At 34.5% G+C, this 19,052-nt stretch overlaps 1 protein-coding gene across 8 annotated transcripts in view; it reads right to left on the reverse strand.

The window, feature by feature from the left end:
• Positions 1-1,173: 1,173 nt before the first annotated feature.
• The window catches only part of LOC138318753 (extracellular tyrosine-protein kinase PKDCC-like), a 31,932-nt gene continuing 14,053 nt past the window's right edge, over positions 1,174-19,052 (reverse strand). For 4 of the 8 annotated variants that reach the window (XM_069261423.1, XM_069261421.1, XM_069261419.1 and 1 more), the window contains 6 exons: positions 12,315-13,262; positions 11,608-11,730; positions 5,528-5,736; positions 4,944-5,200; positions 4,268-4,444; positions 1,174-4,052 (listed from right to left, as the gene is read on the reverse strand). In XM_069261423.1, the coding sequence (XP_069117524.1) occupies positions 3,955-4,052; positions 4,268-4,444; positions 4,944-5,200; positions 5,528-5,736; positions 11,608-11,730; positions 12,315-12,923 (1,473 nt within the window). In that variant the 5' untranslated portion in view covers positions 12,924-13,262 and the 3' untranslated portion in view covers positions 1,174-3,954. Of the gene's footprint in view, positions 4,053-4,267; positions 4,445-4,943; positions 5,201-5,527; positions 5,737-11,607; positions 11,731-12,314; positions 13,263-16,032; positions 16,154-18,676; positions 18,822-18,897; positions 19,043-19,052 lie in introns of those variants that run through there. The other 4 variants (XM_069261424.1, XM_069261418.1, XM_069261420.1 and 1 more) reach the window with 4 other exon arrangements.

Consider the following 19,052-nt stretch of genomic DNA (forward strand, 5'->3'; position numbering starts at 1 on the left):
TGTATTTTAAAATAAAGAAATACAATGAAAAAACAATCTTCAGTTTGAAAGTTAAATTAGCATTAACAAAACATATAAAGCATTCAACATGCAGGCACATGGCAAATAAATTTGTACACTGTCATGTAGTTGATTGTGAGAATTTGGCAATGCCGCCCAGTGTATGCAATTTCATTAATTGTAAGGACTCACATCTTATCTAAAATTGTTTACTGTACCTTTAGGAACTCAGGATTAAATTCAGCACTTGTCTACAGAGTGTATAACAGATTGGTGAGCATGAAAATTCTATTCCTGGTCTTACATCAACAGACACATCAGCCATTTTGGATTTCCTCTGTTTAGGCGGGAATATTCAAGTCATGTGACTCAAGTATTAAAATATAGAAGTCACATGACTCTAATAATAGAAAACAGAAGTCATGTGTCTCAAGTTTTAGAAAAAAGGGAGTCATTTGACTTTAATTATTGACTTTTGACAAACAAAACTCATCTTAATTAAGGCAAGGATATGAAATTACTAGTGAGTATCTTAAGTAGCCATTTTTTAATTAAGGTTAATTTTCATAATTGTAAATTTTCATGGCCATGAATCATCAGTTATTTTGTTTTCATTATCAACCTAAAAAACACGGCCATGGAATACTTTCCACTTTAGCTCTTCTATTAATTCATGGTCATCATTATTAAATCAATGGCCATGAAATACTACCTTTCATCAAATCCAAAATTCATTGTCATCACTGACAATTCAATGGCCATGAATCTCACATGAAAAAGTAATCATTACAGAAATTCATGGCCATTAACTTAGACTGATTTCTTTCAATGATAATTTCATTGATTATTAATAGAACCACTGTCAATAGTCTTGGGATATTCAATTAATTCATGGCCATGATATTGATTCTTCATGGCATTTAAAACAATTCAGGAGTACACATGAAAAAAAAAATCATGGCCAGATTCATGGTGTTTATGATATTTCATAGCTTTTTCATATTTCATAGCTTTTTCATATTTCATAGCTTTTTCATATTTCATAGCTTTTTCATATTTCATAGCTTTTTCATATTTCATAGCTTTTTCATGGTATTGACGTACAGTAGTGTTTGTTAACAACTTTATTTGAGCAACCACATTGGATATCAAAGATCAAGAAACACAGTGACAATGTCTTTCAAATGTATTTATTTTCTAAATCATATCCACATTGATTTATAGTTTATACTTTCCAAGTATTTCTTAAACTAAAATAACCTCCATATGATCGTAATTACGTTTTAATGTCTTATCTCTTTATTCATAAGTATATTACGAACTGTTAAGACATATAAATTCTTATCTATGATCTCTATCACTTAGTGCAAAATAAAGATATAGTGTAACGCTTCGAGGTGATTGTCATATGTTTAAACGTAATACTAACAATAAAACAATATAAAATTCGGAATGCAGGAACACTGATAAAAAGTCGAAACGAATGACAATTGGCCGTGTGTTCTCGGAACAAAACACGGCAGGGATTTGACAAAACATACACCGGTACAAATCTAACACGTCACTACATTAGGCGTATACGTCACAGAAAAGGTAACGCCGAGGAAATTAGGACGTCTTCTTAAAGCTTATATTTATAAGAAATGTACATTACTTAAAAGAACACTCAGTACATTCATAAGTATTATCATATACCTATTATCATGCAAATGCCATTTGTATACCCGTCACTTAGTCATGGAAACCATTGTTGCAGACCTTTAAGTATGGGTACTAGCGTATTTACATTCAGCTTTCATTCTTCGCAAATATATTTGTCATTGGCAGTAATAATGTATTACATTTGCGTTACTATCACATTTTTATGAAGTTACATGAAGTATAAGTCATTCGAATATATCTCTTTCAGAAAATTCCAAACCATCAATAAATCAGAATGGTTAATTGATTGCTTATTACTTATACTGCAAATTACTTTCTTAAGTGTGTATATCGATACAAAGTTCCGAAGTTATATAACTAAAATAACATATCATATGAAATCAGAAAACAAAAATTGAGCGCAAATACGCCAGGACGCATCGTACATCATGCGAGCCTATCGAACAGTCGTCAGCCGTATTGAAAACAAAATGAGAAAAACATATGTACATCTTTAAGTACGCACATCACACATGCAATGAATGCAGGTTTTTCGTAAGATGGGACTAATATAAGAAAACACTCAAATGATATTAATATGGAGTATTAGTTATGGGGAAGGATGAGTATTCATTACATAATAGTATTGTTGATATACCGATCTAGTTAGCTTTTTGTTGTACATATATTTTATTATTTATAAAAACGATCACTGAACTTCAGAGATGAATTCACCTTCGAACACTTTCTGTTTCTTTTTTTCTGAATGTGAATATATTTAAGTATATATTAACTTATACAATTATCCATATCTCTTAAACAAAGGAAGGCATTATGAATAAGAGTAACTTCCCTTCCTACACTACAAAATTGACTAACACTATGCATTTGGTCGTAGGATTCATGACGATCAGGAAAAACGAATTACAACGAAATGTTCATACAATAGTGGATTTCGCTCACAAAATGCATTAGAATTAATTTAATTCATAATCATTATCTATCTTTACACATACAATAAAAGGAAATAGGAGGTACAAAACAAAAGAACAGAGTTCTCCTAACACTCGCCTCCAAAGTGAAAGTAGATCGAGGAGAGGACTTTACCCCGTGATATTTAAGATGATCGCTGTGTTATATCAACACATTGGACCATTCTAATATCTAACAGATGAGGTGGAAATGTTATACGTCCGACATGTGGCTAGCATGCTGTACATGAGGAGGTCGTATGAACTCAAACCCGGTACTAGTGTTCAAACACTGTTTGTGGTTTTATAAGTTTAACCTCCAATTAACAGTCATGGTCATGTAAGGACGTGTCAGGTTTGTTGGTGAAAGAAAAGACGGAGTACCCACCGGAGAAAAACCACCGCCAGCGGTCAGTACATGTATCAAGCAACTGCTCCACATTGGATTAGAACTTGCGACCCAAAGTTCAAACACGTAAATAAATCTATATATATATATATATAGTCTGCATCTAAGGCCATTTCATTACTAGCATTACAGTACACATACGATATGCCCATATTTGGTATAATTTAAAAGTTAGTTTTATTTCTTGAAACACGTAAAGCTGATGGAATCAACAATAAGCAGATTGAAGGGTGGATAGGTATGTCATGGTAAAACTTATGTCTAGGTAGTCGTATGATGTCGTCAAGTTTCTTACACACTATGTACAAGGTTTTTATTTTTTCCTGTTAAAGATGATAAAGAAATCCGCTATTCATATTCTCATATTCTAGTGAACAGCAAAATGTATCAAATCATTACAAAAATGGCAGCATTACAGCTCAAGTGATAAACAAAAGCGACTAGATTATCGATAGATGCTACGTCAGATACAAATGTGACATCGTGACATTTTGTACGTACCCTGCTTTCCTATATCGCAGCACCACTAAATCTCCTAAAACATTTCAATGCAATGTATACATCGATATCGTTACCATTTTATATAATATAAATACAAAATATTCAATTATGTTGTATACATTAATTTTGATTCTTGTTAACGTATCACATGACACACGCGAGTTAAACTCTTGAACCCTTCAGCCAATCATATTGGCTTTCACATTAATCAGATAACAAATAAAAAAAACTAAGACATCACAACCTTTGAAGTGAGCTAAAACATTTCATTTTACATAAAATATACATAGTTTATAAATATTACACATTAGGGAAACTTTCAGGGAACTGAATCGATCATCTTTCATCAATTGGAATTGTATACTTTCACAGAAAATACATGCACATTCACTCTTCTCTTTTTATTCTCTCTTTTGCTCTTTCTCGCCATGGCTAGACACTCGTATTTCGATTTGGTTTAACATACAGATTTGTATCATTATTCGCCGATGGACTACCTACGCCGGATTTTAGGTGAACCAGAATCCGCCCTGGAAATATGATAAAATAATAATTTACACGAAAAATTAAATAATAAGTATTTTCTTCAATAATGTCAAATGTTATCAAATCTTAAATGTTCTACAAATTGAATTTACTCTCAGACATATCAGGAAAACATATTCGAGAATCATTGAATTTTTTGTACGGAATAAACAAATAAACCTTTTCACGACTTCTAATGTAATCATCCATTAAAACCTACCTGTCCAAGTTCTGTCTTTTGACATAACAAAGCCTTGACAATCCGGATCGCTGTCACATATTTTCTCCGCCTCCTTTTGATCGAAAATAGACACTGTACATCCACTTCCTGAGAGTGAAACCCGACATCTATAGTCGTATTTTCCCGGAAGATCCATTTTGGGGTGAACTTTGTACCCTAGACAAAGGTTTTAAGATACTTTGAAGCACAAGAACTCAGATAACGCAAGGTATAACAATAAAACATGAAAAGAGGTACATATTTACAGCATATGATGTTGTATCGTTTAATATTGTTTCACTTTCTAATAATTCATATTAACATATCCTGGTATTCTAAATATCGAATAAGTTTTAATGTGAAATTGGCATTACCAACATTTTCATCGGCTTAAACATCCTATAAAGCAAAAATTGAAGTTGACGTTTGTGACGTTGCTTCTGATTGGCTGACATAACGGCGTAATAGAAAAAGGACAAAATGGCGTAATAGAAACAAAAGAGACCTCAATGAATTTTACAGAGATTGTTTCAAATAGATTGAATTATAAGAATCGGTTTGAATATAGTGTTTATGTTTTGGAGACATAACACAAAACACAAAAATCTGAGTGTCCTTATTATAAACCGCGTAAACAATAGGCCTATGCGACGATAGAATTCTTTCTAATACTTACGAGTTTGGTAGTCCTCTGCACTTGTCCGGTTTAGGTACCTTCCAGTTTTAAAGGACTGGAGTATTCTATTCATGAGTGCCATCAGCTGACCAGCATTAGCAGTCAGGTTAGCGAATCCGTCGATAGTTTTGTTGACCAATCCGCGGAGGGTAGGAGGCGCCCCGTGCGGAAGGAGATATGTAGTAAAATGTCGTGCCCCATTGAAGAGATTCCGCTTTTCGTTGTAGCCGAGACATTTCCCGTGAATGCATGGTAATCTGAGTAAAATAAAACAAATATTTGTTGCTTCAAAATAAATTTAAAAGGTGCTTAATGCAGTCTTCAATGTGATAGAACATTTGTCTAACATCTCACAAAAATACAATTAAATAATGTAATAATGAATTCTGATCATTATCAATCTAAAAATAACAAAAAGTATTTGAAGCGAAAATATGCAATGCAAAGTTGGCTCGTCAAAACTACACTGTTCCTTAATGGCTTTACAACAAATACAAACGACTTAAAACAAAAACCGAAAAATTATATATGGTGATACTATATACAAATCAAATAAGACATTAAAACTAGGTTGTCTGTCGTACCTTTGTGTGAAGTTAGCGGACGAGAAATGTATAGTACAAGTCTCACTGTCTGTACACGATGGGTCAGAAAACCCGGCGTCGTCCACATCTGACAACTTCAGGACACCGTCGACCAAGACAAACTGTTGGCGTCGGAAGTCGTTCATGGCCATACTTCCATACTGTGTGTTGGACATAAAGTGGACGATCTTGGTCAGGTCGTAGGACACCTGGATAACATACAGCAACATCAGGCATTAGACTAGTATATTGTATAACGACTTTAATTTCCATTATCACCCCTAACGATTTAATTTCCATTCTCATCCCCAACAAAATAATTTCCATTCTCATTCCTAACAATATAATTTCCATTCTCATCCCTAACGATTTAATTTCCATTCTCACCCCTAACGATTTAATTTCCATTCTCACCCCTAACGATTTAATTTCCATTCTCATCCGTAACAAAATAATTTCCATTCTCATCCCTAACAATATAATTTCCAATCTCATCCCTAACGATTTAATTTTCATTCCCACCCCTCACGATTTAATTTCCATTCTCATCCCTAACGATTTAATTTTCATTCCCACCCCTCACGATTTAATTTTCCATTCTCATCCCTAACGATTTAATTTTCATTCCCACCCCTAACGATTTAATTTCCATTCTCATCCGTAACAAAATAATTTCCATTCTCATCCCTAACAATATAATTACCAATCTCATCCCTAACGATTTAATTTTTATTCCCACCCCTCACGATTTAATTTCCATTCTCATCCCTAACGATTTAATTTTCATTCCCACCCCTAACGATTTAATTTCCATTCTCATCCGTAACAAAATAATTTCCATTCTCATCCCTAACAATATAATTACCAATCTCATCCCTAACGATTTAATTTTTATTCCCACCCCTCACGATTTAATTTCCATTCTCATCCCTACGATTTAATTTCATTCCACCCTAACGATTTAATTTTCATTCCACCCCTAACGATTTAATTTCCATTCTCACCCCTAACGATTTAATTTCCATTCTCACCCCTAACGATTTAATTTCCATTCTCACCCCTAACGATTTAATTTCCATTCTCATCCCTGACGATTTAATTTCCATTCTCACTCCTGACGATTTAATTTCCATTCTCACCCCTGACGATTTAATTTCCATTCTCATCCCTGACGATTTAATTTCCATTCATCTCACCCTAACGATTTAATTTTCATTTCATTCTCACCCTAACGATTTATTTCCATTCCCACCCCTAACGATTTAATTTCCATTCTCACCCCTAACGATTTAATTTCCATTCTCACCCCTGACGATTTAATTTCCATTCTCATCCCTGACGATTTAATTTCCATTCTCACCCTGACGATTTAATTTCCATTCTCACCCCTAACGATTTAATTTCCATTCTCACCCCTAACGATTTAATTTCCATTCTCACCTTAACGATTTAATTTCCATTCTCACCCTGACGATTTAATTTCCATTCTCACCCCTGACGATTTAATTTCCATTCTCACCCCTAACGATTTAATTTCCATTCTCACCCCTAACGATTTAATTTCCATTCTCACCCCTAACGATTTAATTTCCATTCTCACCCCTAACGATTTAATTTCCATTCTCACCCCTGACGATTTAATTTCCATTCTCACCCCTGACGATTTAATTTCCATTCTCACTCCTGACGATTTAATTTCCATTCTCACCCCTAACGATTTAATTTCCATTCTCACCCCTAACGATATAATTTCCATTCTCATCCCTAACGATATAATTTCCATTCTCACCCCTAACGATATAATTTCCATTCTCACCCCTAACGATTTAATTTCCATTCTCACCCCTAACGATTTAATTTCCATTCTCATCCCTAACGATATAATTTCCATTCTCATCCCTAACAATATAATTTCCATTCTCATCCCTGACGATTTAATTTCCATTCTCACCCCTAACGATTTAATTTCCATTCTCATCCCTGACGATTTAATTTCCATTCTCACCCCTAACGATATAATTTCCATTCTCATCCCTAACGATATAATTTCCATTCTCACCCCTAACGATATAATTTCCATTCTCACCCCTAACGATTTAATTTCCATTCTCACCCCTAACGATTTAATTTCCATTCTCATCCCTAACGATTTAATTTCCATTCTCATCCCTAACGATATAATTTCCATTCTCATCCCTAACGATATAATTTCCATTCTCATCCCTAACAATATAATTTCCATTCTCATCCCTAACGATATAATTTCCATTCTCACCCTAACGATTTAAGTTCCATTCTCATCCCTGACGATTTAATTTCCATTCTCACCCCTAACGATATAATTTCCATTCTCATCCCTGACGATTTAATTTCCATTCTCACCCCTGACGATTTAATTTCCATTCTCACCCCCGACGATTTAATTTCCATTCTCACCCCTAACGATTTAATTTCCATTCTCACCCCTGACGATTTAATTTCCATTCTCACCCCTGACGATTTAATTTCCATTCTCACCCCTAACGATTTAATTTCCATTCTCATCCCTGACGATTTAATTTCCATTCTCACTCCTGACGATTTAATTTCCATTCTCACCCCTGACGATTTAATTTCCATTCTCACCCCTGACGATTTAATTTCCATTCTCACCCCTAACGATTTAATTTTCATTCCCACCCTTAACGATTTAATTTCCATTCTCACCCCTGACGATTTAATTTCCATTCTCATCCCTGACGATTTAATTTCCATTCTCACTCCTGACGATTTAATTTCCATTCTCACCCCTAACGATTTAATTTTCATTCCCACCCCTAACGATTTAATTTCCATTCTCATCCCTAACGATTTAATTTCCATTCTCACCCCTAACGATTTAATTTCCATTCTCACCCCTGACGATTTAATTTCCATTCTCATCCCTGACGATTTAATTTCCATTCTCATCCCTAACGATATAATTTCCATTCTCATCCCTAACAATATAATTTCCATTCTCACCCCTGGCGATTTAATTTCCATTCTCACCCCTGGCGATTTAATTTCCATTCTCACCCCTGACGATTTAATTTCCATTCTCATCCCTGACGATTTAATTTCCATTCTCACTCCTGACGATTTAATTTCCATTTTCACCCCTGACGATTTAATTTCCTTTCTCATCCCTGACGATTTAATTTCCATTCTCACTCCTAACGATTTAATTTCGATTTTCACCATCGACGATTTGATATAACTTCCATTCTCAACCCTGACGATTTAGTTTCGCGATGTTAACTTTATAGTTCAGCTATACTTGTTCTAGAAACATCATCGCAATAAACATTTTATTGTGTGTGTGATTTCCTATCGCCTGCATAATTCATGTATAAGTAAATGAATTAATTGCACTTGAAAATAGGTTAGTTTAATGAAGGGATGTATGAAATAACGTTATAAACAAAATATGTTATGATATTTCAGTAAAATACCAATATCAAATCTACACTCTACATTTTACAATGTGTAATCACGTCATCAGTCCTAAACATCTTAAGTTTATTGAGAATTAGCTAAAAAATTATTTCTTCGTACAGAGGAACTAACGCATATCATCTATTGCTATATTATAAATCCAAAATCAAAACGGAAAAAATAATAAGATATACCTAAAACCCAAACTTTGAACTATTCCATAAGTATCCATTCTTTTTTCTTCTGAATGATGGATAATTAAAGTTAAGCATTGAAAATAAATATCACACTAAAATAGTGTTTTGAACCTGCTTTAATAGTCATTTAATGCAATACTAGGAAGTAACTTCATACAAATCCATGGAGCTAACATGTCTGCGATTCTTGTGTGGTATACCATAATTAATCGCACGTATGTCTTTTGTAAACAGAACTGGGAGATTTATAGAGATTTACTAATATTTAGACGTTTTACATTAATCTCTGACAATTCGGGTTCTGTGTTCAGTCTAAACAGTGTTGGTGAGGCCTAGCCCCTGTCCCGTTATCTGGAGGAAGTCTAACAGCCCCCAAACCTATTCCTTCCAGACATCCACAGCACCATCTGTAATCGATCAAGTCAAATCAAGGGGCACCCCGGGGGTAACAGACGTTATATATTCAACTCTTAATCTGTTTAAAAGAATAAAGCGGTGTAATGGTTTGCGATGTTATGTAAGCAACTGACTCACAAAACATTCCTGTTTTAAAACGTAAATTGAAGGTTATCAAATTAAAATGTTAGAGGCATTCAAAATTAATGCATGCCTAATGTGACTATGCTGAAAACGTGCAAGCTAAACAACAGTAATTAATATTATAATAATTTTAAAGACGTCATGTATTTGTTTGTTAGAAAACAGTAAATTTTAACATACGGAACTTAAATCAATCTATAATCTTGGTAATGGTAAAATCCCAATACAATATAGCCAATGAAGCCAATCACGGATCGGTTAGGATGTTGGGGTAATGAGATAAAGGCGAAGGTAACAGATGTACTTTCTCTCATCTAGACATGAATTATAGCACCTCAAGTCAACTTTTGTTTCATTAAAATCCGACTAGATCCCAAAATAGAGCCATCACTCGGCACGGATAGACAGAAAGAATCCTTACTATGCGTCGGACGGAGCTTTTTATACATATATCTTCATTAAGGAAGTTTCCCTGAGAAATTGCGCATGTCGCAACATCCCAACAGATGCCAGTCATTTTATAAGGATATATCAAATATATCTCTCTCCAGAAAGCAAGTAAAATATTTTATCATTTTCCGTTCTTATCAACTACAAAATATATATCATGTAGGAGGTAGATATAACTGTATATAATCTTGAAGATCGCGTTTTCCAAACCGTTTCGTATGCATTTGTGTAACTCTAGCAGAACGTGTGAACATGCTTTATTTTCATTAGCTTTGACACGTAGTACATCACGAACGATAAGGTCCGAGTTTAACGAATGCCACCTTCGTCAAAGTGCTATTTGGTGGTCACAATTGCAACATCCTAGCCATTAGCCTTATAGTTTGTCTAGAGTTATGACGTAAATCCACGATAAAGTTCGCCTGACTGGTAGTCGTTTATCCTCAGTCTACAGAGTTCCCATACCGTATCTGGTTCTGAAGCTATCGTATCGCTCCGTCTATAATTTATGAGATATATGCACTCCGAATGCACGCCAGGATGTACAGAACAGATTTTAACGGCATATATTTATGTTTTAAATGAAATTTATCTCAGGTTTTCCCAAAAATATTTTAACATACTAAAACATTTACGTTATGCCGTGTTAAGCTAAAGGAAAATGTCTACTCTATTCTCTAGATGGAGAGAGAAACAAAGATAATTTCCTACAAAATAAGTAGTAAGAAATATCATTTTCGCAAAGATACGAAAATTAATATAATAAACAAACCCAAGAAATTGACATTATAAAAAAAGGCTTTGCAAGCGTTATTTGTTTTTAAGGTGTCTCTTTTTATCGCTAAGCGGATAAAAAGATATGGTTGTTTCGTGTTTTGGGAAATTGGCGTATCTATATATGCGTTAGTCGACTGGTGAAAATGGAAAATATTGTCGGTCTTACTGACTGCTGATGACACCACACAACAGACCTTTCCCAGTCATACTATCCCGACACCGGGCATACTACCCTAGCAAGTGTCTAGAATATTCGTCCTGATTACTTAGAATGGTATGCTACCTTATATTTGTATAACAATTGCATGGCATAACCTACAAAAACATAGGAATGTTTTAAGATTAATTAACATCACAACCAAAACTGTTTGTGTACCACCTTTATGAATAGGTTTTAATTTAGTAATAAACCAAATAGAAAAAGAAACATTGTTTTGACCTAATGTCAATTGGTCTATAATCACAATAATACCATGCTATGTTAGGTGCATGAATCAAAATGAATAAAAAAAAAAACAGTTATCAAAAAAAAAAAAAAAAAAAAAACGAAAAAAACTACAGGCACTTGGTTAAGAAATCATCCCAAGTTTGTAACACATTTTACCCTCACCAGCTAGCTGCTATGTTGATCAATACCATCCTCTATATCTATATACCTACCCTGAGGCGGTCCTCCCAAGACATCTGTAGTAGTCTTATAAGGTTGACACTTTCTCCAAGCTCGGTCACCATGGCAACTCCCTGGACATTGTTATCTACGTTTGGCACACAGAATCCCAATACCTTTGACAATCAACACACGTGATGTTAAATTATAATGATGAGAATGTGTTGAAGATATCTTTCAATGCATTGCCAGATATTTACACTCAAGGACTCTTGTATAACCATGACATTAAAATCAAATTGATGTCCATTGTGGCGCATAATGGGTGCAAATTCTTGAGAAACTGTGAGCCAAAGAAGCTCGACAACTTTCAAGATAATTAATGATATTTAGCATGCTAAAATTATCAGTTTTTGCATGGTAAAATATTAAATTTGTGATTCTACACCAATGCTATTAGAATTAAGAAAAAAAAATTGTTTTTGTATTTATTGCATACAATTTAGAGGAAAAAACATACAAATTAATTTGGCTTTATTAAAAGAAATAACAATTTCATTTATATTGCAAAATGACGGAATAGGAATAGGGAAATAATGAATAATTAGATAAATAAATGCATTTTTAACATGTAAAGCTTTAAAAGTAATCTGACGACGTATTTGTAAGAAACGTGTTTCGCGAAAGGAGTACAAGACTCGGAACAAAAAAGTGTGTTAATCATTTGCTACTAAAAAAAAATGCATCGTTCGGAACTCACCTTAATGACATTATCGTGCGCAAGCGCCTGTAGTACTAATATTTCCTTGACAATCTTCTGTGCCGCCTTGTTATAACAGTAGGAAGCAGTAAAGCCGCGGCTTACACATGTTGATACGTCTTGTCCCTTAATATCCACCGTCTTAATAGCGATCGATTTGCCTTTATACTTCCCGCTGTATACTGCTTTGGTCCAGCCCGATGCTAAGTACTTTCTGTCAGTAATATTGACAATTTCATCACATCCTATAAAGTCTTTCGTTGGAGGCTTATCAAGTTGACTAGTGCCTTCCATTCGCATTCCATATAAACCACTCTCTGACGATTTCTCCATCAATTTCCTGAGACGGCGTTCGAATCCATTGTAATTTTCCAGAAAATTTAATCTCCAAGCGCTGTCAAGTGACATATCCTTGAAAACAGAATCTGAGTGAGTGTCGTGCTTATTGTATTTTATAGTTCCTCCGGGATCGACCATGTTTTCTTCTTCCAATCCATTGAATTTCCTATGTAATATCACAACATTGGCAAGTAGAATAAGTCCGATAGAAAACAAACAAATTTGCTTGACATTGCCAAAGTGTCGTCTGCTTCGTAGTCGGCATGCCATTATTGTGGGGTTCTATCTTTTAAGAATTAAGATGGAGTTGTAAACATACCATCACAAATCTATGGGCTGTAATGATAGACAATATTCTGTTCTGTCGTGAGCTGTATAATTCCCAGCCCTTACCTGCAAGCAGACGACACGAAGATTCGTGTGTACATCCATCACACCGCTGGCTGACCTCAGCACAGGCCTTCCTGTAACTACACTATCATTTCCCCTCCTTAGCTTCTGTCGTGACGCAAGGTCGAACCTGTTGACAGGCTTGGTGGCGGAGCCCTAAGACCTTTGGCCTAATGATGAGACGGAATCTACCATCACTGGTATGTCATCTTTTATGCTCTGTAAACGACAAAACGAACTTACGTGAGTTCATCTAAAAACACACATTCTTATCACTACAACTTACGCCACTCCGTGTGGCGTTAACTCGAGTTAAGTAAATTAGATTGTTTGAAGAAATATCTTTCGTAATCTTAAGAATTTAACAATTCCATTAAGTTCCCGGCGATAAGCACTACACCTGTACACGTTCTTGCCGTTTGAGGTCACTCATTGATCTACACCAAAGAAGAAAATCTTCATTTTCGCACTGGAATAATTTTAACACCACATGCCACCTTATCTGAAGATAGTTAGCAGTTAAAGAACACCGGGTGCAGATGAATATAGTTACAACATTCTAAATGTAAATTACAAACAAAAGCTAAACATTTCGACAACCTGCATATGGGTAACGTTATAGACAGACACAGAACAGGAAAACGTGGTAACACCAATAGGGAACCCCTTCTTTTCCATAGGTGTTTTGGAACAATCCACAAAATCGATACAAGTGCTTGTCTTGCCTGTACCGTACAGCGTTAAAGTCAGCTGGTAAAACCTTAGAGAGAAACAATACGAGATGAAAATCCTCTAATAACATCGGTTAAGTAGAGATTATTTTTACAGTTCACACGAGTAATTTTCCGAATAAAAATGATGCTATATGCGTGATGTGTTTTTGAACTTATTGTCTGTAACTGGTTCTTTAATTAGGGAAGCAAATATTATCAGGTTTAAGATACAATATATGAAGATAATAAAGAAGAAAATAAATCTTGAAACAATATTACCAATACAATGTATTGTGCTTGGTCTAATTGAACAAACGGGGAAAAAACCGGAGATAACGCTTAACTCTAATCAATTACATGCTATAAACTGCAGTAAAATGTTTTTGAAACCTCACGTGGCTCTTATCAAAATTTCTTTAGAAAAATATATTGGATAAAATGTTCTATGAAAAATCAAATGATGTACAGACCTTAAATCACTTTACAACATACAGTGGGGTCTACAGGTGTAGTCCTCGGGGAAATTGAAATCAATAATTCAAAATATCCTAATTTTAATTTAATCACGGTAAAAGGCAATTACTAAATATAACAAGGATAATAACTAAGTTCAAATTATGCAGAAGTTCGATATTTCCGATTTAGAATTTAAGTTCCACTGTAACAATATAGGATAGGAAATTATCAATGGACACACCTATACTAGATACACAACACGGTGATATAATTGATGCTATCATATGATTAATAGCGATGACATACGTGATGTAGGAATAAAACCACGGAAAAACATTTAAAATACAATAAGCACATGGTATTGTAATTAGTTATGCAATCATTAACAACGAGACAAAGTATAGTTGGCGGAAATTGACGTCCGCTATCTCTCAGTGGTGATAGGACACTGTGATTAAATAGTCCGGTTTTAATGACCGAGCACTTAGGTGCCTTTCATATATTACATGTAAATATAAAGTACACCTCGTATAATTATACACTATTTATGTATTCATATATGTACGTGAATTACAGCGTTTTGCATGTTGATTCGTTATCCCCGTGTTGTGTATATGTAGTTTTAGAACGGACAACTTATGTAAATAAACCCGTAAATGTAAAACCGTGATATAAGATCACAAAAAAAAAAAAAAAAAAAAACAAGTACGTATAAAATGTATCATTAATTAAGTAATAATTTAAATGGTAAATTTAAATGGAAAGTTGGGCAGTACGCATTAAAATACTTTTACCAACTTTGGAAACGAAATAAGTCCAACTCGATGGGGTTTTATACGACATAAAGATCTCTAGACTGAGGCAATAAATTAATAATTTTGTATATTCTACCACATGCAATGTAGGATAAGACGAAACAACTTTCAATCAACGATTTCTTGATTTCGTACATTTACACCGACTATTTGGTTAGTATATAAAATGCAAACGTCACAACATAAGAACTGTACAAACTTATTTTACTATTTGACATTTCAAAATGAAACACCGTTACTGTCGAATGACTTAAATTTAGACAATAAATAAAACAATGAGATAGCGTACAAACGCAATTGTGAACCTGACCTGCTGACATGTTCGTATGCTGTACTTTGGTCTTAGTAATTTACAAACAGTATTTAAGTTTCTCTTGTGAAATCTACCACAACTCTCCTAATGTTGATATTGCGTGCTTTAGACACAACACCCCATAATAGCCAGGGGACGTAGTTTTATATCGCTATGTATTCATCAAATGGTGACCTACACGACTCCGAAAATTCCATTTCCCTGAGTGTCTTCCTCCGGTGTGTAGTTTGAGATGCACCTCATAGTTAACTGGCGACTCCAGCCCAAGTCCCTATCTATACTACTTCCCCAGTTTACTACAGGGTCTGTGACACATAACATATCCCATTACGTTCATGTAAACGGTAGGCCACAAGTTCAGTTTTTCCACTACAGAAATATAACCAAATAGTATCACAAAACAGTACACCAATTTAACAGTATGATTTGGTACTGATGTGTTACAAAATCTTCACGACAAAATTAATTAATCTATGTAATATACATTACGCTTTATGTCGCCAATAAGATGGTGTTTTGGTAAGTATGTGCTACATGAACATAAAATATTGATCAATTATAAATCAAACTTATGTATAATCATTTTACTCTGTAAAACATACATATAAAGCAAACACACAATTACATTATTGCCTTAAAGTGTTACATTTACAAGACATTATCAGGCATTTAGTAACCATTAATCAACTTACATTGTGAGTACGTTTATATAAAAAAATGCCAACCGCGACCACCACGATTCCAGCTGAGGAGAAATAAAAAATACCTTGTCTCCACTAAATTCCCTACACGAATTGAACATTAATTAGAATACGTAGAAATCATGTTATCCTCTACCTGTGTGTTCAGCCAAGCTTAGAATAAATTTGCTCGGGTAGTCGAATTACAACAAAGACCATCAACTCATTGAAAGAAAGGAATAGCGATTTTGTGCCTGCGATGACAAGGTTCCAACTGTGCTTTAGAACACTGAAGTCTCTCTCTCCCCTGTAGCCGACCCGAACCACCCTCATTACCGACAGCCACTCGCTACACAAGTGTCCCCAAGCACAATTCAAAACAAAAATCCAATTTGTAGAGCAATTGTAAAAATGTCATTTACGAATAACTACAGCTCAGCCAAGACCAAATGTCTTTTATTTGTTAAACACTACAACTAACCGAAATGTAAGCTGGCCTACGCATTGTGTGTTAACGAAGTCGTCTAACGTGTGCTGTATTGAATTGGACCCAATAAAAGCATGTCCCATCATTAAATCTAGAGGCTAAAACATGTGTACAATATGACGTTATACAAACACGAGAAACTCCGAACAGCAGTACAGACAATGAAAAACACACATTATAGTTCCCTTTTAAGAGGATCTATATTTCATTTTGGAAAAAATAAATCGTAATTCTACATTATTTTTCTGAAATGATATTGCAGAATCACGTTATAGTAATGAAAGAATGCAACTTTGTGGATACACAAATAATTTTGTTAATTTGACAAATAAAGCATTTATTCAGTCAAATCGAAATATTCATCGCCTGAGTTACAAAATTGTCTTTTAAGCTGACGATGCGATGACGTTTACAGGCATGGGGATCCAGGAGTGACGTCTTACCAGAAACCTTAGTTTTTGTCAATTAAAAACTCTATTTGTTTAGCACATCACTTGCTATAAGTAGGCAATGGGATGATTATGTTTGACATCTCCAATTCACAAATGATCGTGTCAGCTTTCTCATATTTACTCTTGTCACACGCCTAGCGTATTTACATATTTACAAGGCTGTAATGACATTGTCAGATTATCTAATCATGGATGACATTTTGTAGTCGTAAACCTAGCCTAATTAATGTATGTTGGTATCATTGATCCGAGCATCTTTTGTTTACCTAATGATATGGAATGAATTGTGCTTATACAATATTATTGTATCAGTACAATTGAATAACCTATAAAACTAATGATCAATTGGGATAATAAAGGGGATTTTAAAACTCGAATCCCTAGTCAAAGAGTACAAAATTCAACTGATTAGCGGTATTGGCCAAAACTAACTCGCTATATGTTGATTCTGGTTAGAATGACAATTAAACTTGATGAAAAAATACAAGGAAAACGAAAAACCGTTTCACGAAAAAAAAAAAAAACGTTTCATGAAAAAAACGCCACAAAATTCTGCAGTCAGCGGTATTTAATGTCCTTAAACTTGTTATCATATCTTTTTTAATTATGGTATTAATTTAAGAATGAAAATATTTGACGAAAGAAATATGTGAGTTGGTCATACGAACTGGTTAATTCAATACTTATTTCCAAGGGACTATGAATAGCTAAATTAAAATATATACGAAATATCATATCCCTAATTCAGAGTAAATATAATATCATGCTAATACCGTATACAACAACCAAAAAAGAAATATTAAAGTTATTATTCATGTTCTGAATTTGACACGCGTTGCTGGGATAACAATACCTGACAGCGGTAATGTTATTTTACTTTATTCATCACGTGCTTCGTATTAAAACATAAACCTGACTCCCAGTAATACACCACAGCGTAAAACCTGTAATAATATCTGTAGGAAAAGGCAGAAAAAATATTAACAAACCCTTAGAGGTGTAAACAAAGTTTTATCTATCAAATCTGTCACTCTTATGTATCATTTCATCAGCTGGAGATCTGTATGAATTACATAATGCACCATACGACCGTCTATTGACGCTGCTAACGTGCCGTACAATGGTGAAAATCACATATTCAGTTTTTAAAGAAAGGCATTACAAATTTTAATCGACTGGCGGGTACCAATTCTATAGAGAATACACTTCATCAAAACACCGATGGTATTCAGCTAGCTTCCCGAAGGACGCCTCTCACAGATTAAATAATAGTGCTATGTTGTTATTTACAGCTAAACAAGCACGACAAAATGCATATCTCCAGATTGAAGCGATAGTTCCCACATTAAATCAATATGTAAAATAAACATCTAAACACGGCACATTGTGTTCGGAAAATAAATTTCAGAGACAGAGATAAATGGTTTCCTGTCATTTCGATGGAAAACTTTTAAAAAGCTGCAATGTGTTATGCAAGGTTTGACGATAAACTAGCAGCTTATGTAAAGCATACAAACTTAAAAAGTGGTATAATTAGACAACATTGCTTGTCTCTGTCACCCCGAGTTGTCTGATAAATCATTTAAACGTTTGTTTTATAACGTTATTCGGAATAATTGAAACTCTAAACCTTTGATATATACCAAGTATTATTTTGACTTTTCTTTTTTAGTTCATACAAAAATCTGCCTCCGAATAAAGATAAGGGAATATATACCAGAATTCAGTTAGCGTATTCCATCACCGAAATCCATACGATTTTCACCAACATTCACATTCAAACGTAATCCCAGAAAATGTGACAAAATCAGAAATCACCTTTCACAGAAATGAAAATCACAATTTGATCAATATCACCTCGACACATTTTACTATGACCATTTTTGATGATATTACACAATCTTATATAAGCCAGATGAACACATCCCTGACCCATACCTCCTCTAGTCCACGCTCAGTACTGCTGTCCCGATGTGTTTGGGGAATGGAGCTTAAATCCTGGCCAAGCCTCTGTGCCAACTCGCCAAACTCAGAACTACTACTGACAAAGGTCGGCGTACTGTTCCTGATACAATACAATGTAAGCGTGGGTA

The sequence above is a fragment of the Argopecten irradians genome, chromosome 3 (assembly GCF_041381155.1).
Source record: "Argopecten irradians isolate NY chromosome 3, Ai_NY, whole genome shotgun sequence".
NCBI lineage: Eukaryota > Metazoa > Mollusca > Bivalvia > Pectinida > Pectinidae > Argopecten > Argopecten irradians.